Source organism: Olea europaea, chromosome 19, assembly GCF_002742605.1.
Source record: "Olea europaea var. sylvestris chromosome 19, O_europaea_v1, whole genome shotgun sequence".
In the NCBI taxonomy this organism is placed as follows: Eukaryota; Viridiplantae; Streptophyta; class Magnoliopsida; order Lamiales; family Oleaceae; genus Olea; species Olea europaea.
In genome coordinates, this window is record NC_036255.1 from 2,579,762 (window position 1) to 2,588,066 (window position 8,305).

General features: G+C 34.0%; 1 protein-coding gene across 3 annotated transcripts; it reads right to left on the bottom strand.

Moving 5' to 3' along the window:
- Positions 1-7: 7 nt before the first annotated feature.
- On the bottom strand, positions 8-6,335 carry LOC111368487 (probable copper-transporting ATPase HMA5). Of its 3 annotated transcripts, none has more exons than XM_022989743.1 (6): positions 5,975-6,335; positions 2,272-3,663; positions 1,907-2,110; positions 1,624-1,746; positions 670-1,149; positions 8-585 (listed from the first exon to the last, which is right to left on the bottom strand). In XM_022989743.1, the coding sequence occupies exons 1-6, from the start codon at positions 6,269-6,271 to the stop codon at positions 169-171; spliced, it is 2,913 nt and encodes a 970-aa protein (XP_022845511.1). In that variant the 5' UTR covers positions 6,272-6,335; the 3' UTR covers positions 8-168. The 3 variants fall into 3 exon arrangements, with proteins under 3 accessions (XP_022845511.1, XP_022845509.1, XP_022845512.1); XM_022989741.1 differs by having other exon boundaries at positions 1,907-2,161; positions 5,975-6,333; XM_022989744.1 differs by lacking the exon at positions 5,975-6,335 and adding an exon at positions 4,431-4,576 and having other exon boundaries at positions 1,907-2,161.
- Positions 6,336-8,305: the final 1,970 nt, after the last annotated feature.

Below are 8,305 nucleotides of genomic sequence, written 5' to 3' on the forward strand. Positions count from 1 at the left end.
CCAAAAAAAAAAAAAAAAAAAACCCTTATTTAATGATGTAAGCAGATACAGAGTCGACTACGTTCTTCATCTTTCTCCACTCCATTTGAAGCATTCTATATCTCCTGGAAGTTCCGACAATAGTTCTACATGGATTTTTACATGATTCATAACTATCCGGCTAAATAACTACTCGACAGTTATTTCTCTTATCTCGAGCGCATCCAGCTTCTTTGGCCTTCTGTAATTCTTCAACAAAAGAGAGCAGCAAACAACACTCACGGAGGAGGCGGCCATTGCTGCTCCAGCAATCCATGGTGGTAAGCGGAATCCAGTAGACGGAAAAAGAGCCCCAGCAGCGATTGGAATTCCAAGGATATTGTAACCCAATGCCCAAACGTAGTTAAGACGGATTCTTAAAAAAGTTGTTCTTGAAAGGTCTATGGCATTTATAACATCCTCCAAGTTACTCTTCATTAGAACAATGTCAGCTGCCTCAATAGCAATGTCAGTGCCTGCGCCGATTGCCATTCCAACATCTGCAGCTACAAGTGCCGGCGAATCATTTATTCCATCTCCCACCATTGCCACAATATTTCCTTCAGCCTGTATATGGAAATTGTAAATTGACGAATAATTTACAAGAATGCTCTTCATATTGTTACTAAAAAAAAGAGCATAATAATCTACCTGTAGCTCTTTAACTTTCTCTGCTTTATGCTCAGGTTTGGCTTCAGCGATTACAGTATCTATCCCGACTTCCTTGGCAATAGATTTTGCAGTTCCCCAATTATCACCAGTCACTACAATGCTCTTGACTTTCATAGACTTGAGAATGGAGATGACTTCACCAGCCCCTGGCTTCAGTGGATCGGATATGCAAATAATTCCTATCAACTCCTTGTCAATAGCTACAAGAATTCCAGTTTGGGCCAATGCTTCAGTTTCTGCTAATATTTCTTCAGCATCAATTGAAATAGCAACATTTCTCTCCAACATAAGCCTCTCATTTCCCACGAGGACTTCCTTGTTTTGCACAACAGCCCTCACACCTTGGCCAGTGATTGATTCAAAGTTCTGGGCTTCGGGCCAGACAGGATTCTCTTCCTCTCGTCTGAACTTTTTGGCATACTCAACGATGGCCTTGGCTAAGGGGTGTTCGCTGTTCACCTGATAAGTTAAGAGTCAACAGTTGTTAAAATTATGCAAGAGAGTAATGATCACTAGGGGTGGTCATGAAGTTAAGAAAAATTAGCCAGCATAAATTATTTATGTAAAATTAGTAATAAGAAGTAGGAACCAGTACAGGTTAAAGTTTCTTCTTATAATTCTTCATAGAACACCATTCATTAAGAAAGAATGTCACAACTCTCTTTGCTGGGGTATGGAACCTACAACCTAGAAATATGTGGACACCCTAAAATCACAAATTTAATAGCATAATGCTACTACCAATCTACTTGAATTCTCTGGATAAAATCAACAAAATTTGGTCACTTAAAAATTGAAGAACAGTAAGCACATTTTTCAGGTTAACTAAAAGCCTAAAACCTGAGAACATGTTAGGGTCTTAGCACCAAAGTTGTAACTCGCTGACCTAATGAGAGCATGTCTGTCCTAGAAATTTCTGAGAACGAAGATTACCTCAGCAGCAGCTACCAGTTCATAGAATTCTCGAGGTCTCATATCTTTTAAGAGCCTTGTGCTGACAATCACTGGCTTGCCAATTGTGAGAGTCCCTGTCTTGTCAAAAACAATGCAGTTCACCTGCAAAGGATATAGTTACATACAGAGTCAATAGACTATGTTTTCAAGTCGAATGATTTTGGTGAAAATATGGTTGAGTGTTCCTCTTTGGGATTAATAACTCCATGCAGTTTTCATTTTCGATCCAATCCTCAACAGCAAAACAGTGTCAGATTCTAACCTTATGAGTTCTTTCTAAAGCCTGACCACCTTTAATCAGGACACCTAGAGAAGCACCAACTCCAGTACCAACCATAACAGCTGTTGGAGTAGCAAGGCCAAGTGCGCATGGGCAGGCTATGACCATGACCGAAATGCCAAACTGCAGTGCAAGCTGAAAGCTATCCATAGAAGAAGGAATCCAGGATTTTGGATAACCATTCAACTTTCCAGCCAAAAACCAGGTAAGCCAAGTTACAAATGAAAAAATTATAACCTAAAAATAAGAAAGAGGATTCAACCGTCAACAAATTCCAAGAGAAGTGTCATCATTGCTAAGAATTCATGATAAATAGATTTGAATATATAAAGTAATTGTACACTTACAAGAGGCACGAAGAATTTGGAAATACGATCAGCAAATTTTTGGGCAGGAGCTTTGGCCATTTGGGCTGATTCAACTAGTCGAACAATTTGTGAAAGAGCACTCTCTGATCCAACCCTTGTTGCCTTAACGTGTAATAGCCCATTCTCATTCACAGTTCCTCCAATCACCATGTCACCCTTCCTTTTCGCCACTGGCCTGGATTCTCCAGTTATCATGCTCTCATTTACATGACTTTGTCCCCAGATGACAAATCCATCACAAGCTACTTTTGCACCTGGAATGATCTTAATGATGTCATTCTTTTGTATCAGTCGACTATCTATTTCTTCCTCACTAATTAAATTTTCTTTACTGTCCAGGGTTAACAAGGTTGCAGTCTCTGGAGCCAAGTTCATGAGCTTAGCTATGGCTTCAGATGTCTTTCCCTTGGCTAAGACCTCGAGGTACTTCCCAAGTAGAATGAACGAAATGAGCATTGCGCTGGTCTCAAAGAAATCAGTTGACTGAAAATGAGGAGAAGTAGCTGCTCTCAGCACCGAGTAGACTGAATAAAAATAGGCAGCATTTGTTCCCAGGGCAATCAAAACATCCATATTTGCGGAGCCATTGCGTAACGCTTTGTAAGCACCAGTGTAGAATCGTCGACCAGTAATAAACTGCACTGGAGTAGATAATAACCACCTCAAAATCTCTCCAATGCTGAGCATGTTGACAACCTTACTATCTAGAACGTGCTTAATGCCAGGGATATACATAAAGACCATGGACATTAAGAAAACAGGGATTGTGAAAATCAGACTCCAAAGGAAAGACCGGTAATATTGTTTGATTTCCTCTTGTCGATGGGCTTCTCTTTCTCCTCCTCCAGGAAATATTGTTGCCTTGAAGCATCCTGAACCAGCAGACTTAATTACGTTGACAAAAGTTCGAGGTCCAGTTACATCTGGTTTGTAAGATATTGCCAACGTTTTTAGCTCTGGATTGAAATCTATTTCTTGAACTCCTGGAAGGGCTTGAAGAGAATTTTCAATTATTCTCACGGAATTTTCATCAAGTACTCCATCAACTTGCAGTTGTATTTTGCTGCTATGTTCACCAGAGCTGATAAGTATGGCTTCAAACCCAGTATCTTCTACGGCTTCCAAGAGTTTAGTGTAGCTCAAGATATTTGGATCATAATGGACTTCAGCTTCTTCAGTTGCTAAAGCGACTTGTGCTTTTCGTACACCACGTATGGAATGCAAAGCAGATTCAATAGTTGTCGAACAAGAAGAGCAAGTCATTCCTTTTATGTGAATCCGGCACACTTGATTGGATCTTTCATTTATCTCTTCTTTTATCACCGTGGCTTCAAATCCTACATCTTCAATTGTCTCGCGGATTGTTTCCTCCTGCACATTTTGACATTACAATTCATTCTTGGTGATACGGTAATTTCATCCCATATTATTGCTCATGTCCCAACTTGATAAGTGATAACTGAATTATTGCATGGAACATTTTACGCATCGCATTTACTGTTTTTCTCCCTTCAGACATTCATGGCTACACAACAATTAAAAAAAAACTAAGCATAAATTTGAAATCGGCTCATGAATTTTGTCTCTTCACTCATTCATTGGTATATCTATATCTACCGAAAATCTAAAGCAACTAGAGCAGGTCACTCTGTGTTAACTTAAAATTCCCTAATAATCTTAGAACTTTTTCCTAAATTAAGTACACATTTAAATATGTCAAAAGTAACTTAATTTATTAAAAGAAAGGTATAGGAGATCCACTAAGTCAACACGTCACCCATGCACCACATCCTAAACATTGTTACATTGATACTAACGCGAGTTGTACAATAAACACTGTACTGAATATGGACATTTAAAGGCAAAGTGCATGTGGTACAAAGCTATGAAGATATAAATCATCATGGGCAGATGGAAGAAGGCCACGCAGACTTGAGATATCCCTCTTCAATCATAAAGTCACTGATTTTTAACCGTTATGAGTTAAACTTATGTGCATTGAGCTCTAATTCATTAGCTGATTTGCTTTTCCTAAGAGTCTTGGGAACACTGATCTAGAAGTGGATGCATTGTAAGTGCAATATTTACTAGTTGTGCTCTCTCTTCATGCTTACACAAGTAAAAGTATTTCTTATTACCTGTTAATATGACTAAACTGAGCTCGACTAAGGACTTTTTCATCTCATAGCTCAGCAACGCTGTTTATCGATGCCCCCCCAATATTTAAGAGGAATCTAAGCACCTCAAGTCTGAAACTACGTATGTCATTTGGACTACTCTCTAACTCAAATTTAAGAGATCAAATTCCAAATCGCTGTTTGGTTTTAGTTATCAATTACAAATCCCATCTCCGATAAATGCAGAACATTTAAGTGCAGCTTTCAGTTCAATTATTTTATAAATGGCATTTCTTTTTTACTTTGACGTAGCCTTTCCATTCATGTGACCGTGTGAAGCTCTTTAATTGTTCTCATTTAGTCATATGTTACTTTATTCTTCAATAAGGTTCACAAAATCTTGTCCATGTCCAAGTTGTATGATGCCCAAGGGAATAATAGCTATAAATTCCCGAACAGAGATCTTAATAAGAAGCTTATTCATGAAGGAAAGATCAAAAGTTTTTTAAGAACCTTAGATAGTGTTATTCACTTTTAGCTTTATTTGGCATCTATTGCAACTAGTACATTCAGCACACCTTTGTTTTCATCAAAAGTTACTTTTAAGTTATTTTACTTTGACAAACATGATCTCATAGTTACTTTTAAGTCTTAACTCTCTTACAAAGTCAGGGGGCACTTGGTTTGCTGTTTTCTGTTTTTAATTTTCAGAAACGCCCAAAACGCGTTTGATCACTCGTATTCGAAAATGCATTTTCAAAAATAAGAAAAAATTTTATAAATGCAAACTCAAAACGATTTTTTTTTTTGTTTTGAGTGTCTTCAATTAAAAAACTAAAACGCGAAAAATGCTCAAAACATGTCGTTTTCCCTTTTTTTTAGGTATGCTTAGCAGTACTTATGAAATAGTAAATTCACCAAATTTAAAATATATATTATCTAGTAATATATTAACATAAAATTATTATATTTTACTAAATAGTCAAATTAATTAAATAAGCCCCGTTTGGCCCCCAATTAAATTTCATTATATTACATTCCATTTTTTTCTTTTCTATTTTCAACCACACAATCTTTCATAAAATAATATTACAAGTACATCGAAAACTTTTCCTTCTTTTTCAACCACTCATTTTTCAAAAAAATATTATTCCGACCATTTTCATTTTTAGAAAATGGGGGCTAAACGGGGGCTAAATGTTATAAAATAATTTCTAAATATTTATTATTTATTATTTATTTTTGTAGAAAGAAAAAAATAGTAAATTCACCAAATTTAAATATATATTATCTGGTAATATATTAACATAAAATTATTATGTTTTATTAAATAATCAAATTAATTGGATAAATGTCATAAAACCAAATAATTGATTCTACAAAACACCATTATTTAAATCTAAAAATAAATAAATAAATAACCAAACCAACTCCAAGGATTGCAAGCATGAACAAATAGAGAGCAACCAATAAAATTCAAAGCAAGAACAGACAGCCCGTATTAAATTCTGCGCACAAATAATTCAAAATCAGCACCCAGAAAGCAAAATTGAGCGACAACTTACATTAACAAAAGCAGGATGAAACATGACGAGGGCTCTGTTATTCAACACATCAACCACCGCCTCTTTGATTCCGGGAAGCCTCTTGACTGCCTTTTCGACCGATCCAGCGCACGCAGAACACGACATGCCAATAACTGAGAATAAAGCCTTGGCTTCCGATTCTTGCATGCTTTTTTCTTGATCAGAAGCCACGTTTATGCCCTTTGGATACTTGGGCATTGATGGATAGTGTGGCTTCGGCGATAAGCCGCCACTCTCATTTCGTATGCACGCCAGGGACAGGAATTTGGCCGCCATGATCAAAGTACGGCAACCCTTTGATTCAAATTCTCTGATTTTCTAGTATGCAAAGATTTTATAATAAAAAATTAAAATTTGTTTCTCTTCTTCTTTACGCCACCTTTTAAAAAAGGCGGTTCAGAATTGTGGACGTGTACAAACACTAGTGCTCCTGAGAATCAAAGCCGTGTGCATAAAGAAATGGCTCTCTTTCGTCTTCTCTTATTAGCTGTTTCAGTTTTTTTTTCCCTTTTTTTTAATTCTTTTATTTGACTTTAGCTATAAAACTTTTTGATTTAAAAATAAAATAAAATCAGTTGACTTTGATTTTAAGTTTTTAAAAGATTTTATCTGTACAAAAATTAAAAATAACTTTATCTAAATAGTTAAATAAGATTTAGCCTCCATTTTGGAGAAATTAATGTATAGAATAGTATTTTTTTTAAAAATGAGTTGTTGAAAAAGGATTAAAATTTTTTTTACATGTAATATTATTTTATGAAAGATTGTGTGATTGAAAATATGAGAGAGAAAAATGGAATGAAAATTAATGAGAGCCAAACGAAGGCTTAAGTTATGGCGTTATCTATGATCTTGAGTATTTTGTTGCAAACTCCAAAAATATGCATAGAGTTCTTATAAATTTATTAAATAAGACTTGTCTAATTGAAAATTAAAATTATAAGAAATATTATAATTTTTCCATTTTCAAAACTTGAAAATTGTATAATTGAGTAATGGTATAGAAACTATTAAGTAAATATATATTTCATCATTATAGATGTTTGATATGTATTATTTTAATTACGAAATAAATTTTAAAACGATTAAAAATTTAAAATAACATTAAAAATAAGAAAATATCTTTTTAGGTCTAAGATTCGTTTAAGCTTGTAAAACTTGAAGTTTCATCTTCACGTCTAGTCACGTTTTACACTTTTGAGAAGATTTAAAAGTTCCTTATAAATTAAAAAAACAAAAGGTCATCTCAAAGTTTTCTGCAGATGGCGCCCATAAGTCCGCCTTTCGCGGGCTCTTTGAATGAGTGGATTTTGATTTTGTCACAGTTTATATAGCTACTGTTCAAGTTTCATTTTTCAAAAATTCATTTTTTTTTCGAATTCATCTTCATATATATATTTTTTCTCATTAAAATAAATATACATATACATCCAAAAAAATTTCATATTTTTAACCCCACATTCTTCAAAAATTCATTATTGTGAAACTCATTTTTCGCAAAAGAAAAAAAAAATTTAAATGATGCTCAAACATAGTCATAATACAATATTTCTAAATAATTCATAAATAGCAAATACAATATTCATCATTTTGTGACAACTTATTATTTGAGAAAACAAAATTATAGAAAATTAATGTATGAAATAACAAGTTGCTATCTAGAAAAAAATTGCACTTAGGTTCTTGAACATTTACCAAAATTGCAGAAATCCATCGACAAGCTTGTATAATTGACGCTCTACTTTTCAACCACAAATTATTCAATAAAATAATAGTACAAGCAAATATAAAGTTTTTTTTATTTTTTAACTACACATTCTCCATCAATCCAATATTTCAAAATGCACTCTACGTAAACAAAATTGGAGCTTAAACAAGAAGTGCTTCCATAAAACTTCACATACTCAATTTTTTATGAATAATAGTGTTTATCACTAATATCACCAAACTAGGCAGCAACACTAGAGTCCTCACAACTACTAGAGATCATGGAAACTTGCTATTGATCACCAATTATCGAGTGTGAACTCCGTTGCCACCTAAACTAGCGATGAATAACATTATTTTTTTTTACAAGGATAAGCTTGGAAAAAATTAAAATGTCCAATTTTGTTTTAAAAAATGGAAAAATAAAAAGGTTAAATATATTTTTACATTATGGGCTTGTTTGAGCCCCTTTTTTTAAATGCATTTGCAATAGTGTTATGATTAAAAATATGTGATTAAAAAATAAAAAAAGTTTTAAACTTATGTGTAATATTATTTTATTAAAAATTATGTGATTGAAATATAGTCAAATTACTGTTAAAA

Coding starts and splice junctions, on each gene's coding strand:
- LOC111368487 (XM_022989741.1), bottom strand. CDS start 6,271: ATGGCGGCCAAATTCCTGTCCCTGGCGTGCATACGAAATGAGAGTGGC. Junction 1,747..1,906: donor CTTTAGAAAGAACTCATAAG/GTTAGAATCTGA, acceptor TATCCTTTGCAG/GTGAACTGCATTGTTTTTGA. Junction 1,150..1,623: donor AACTGGTAGCTGCTGCTGAG/GTAATCTTCGTT, acceptor TTAACTTATCAG/GTGAACAGCGAACACCCCTT.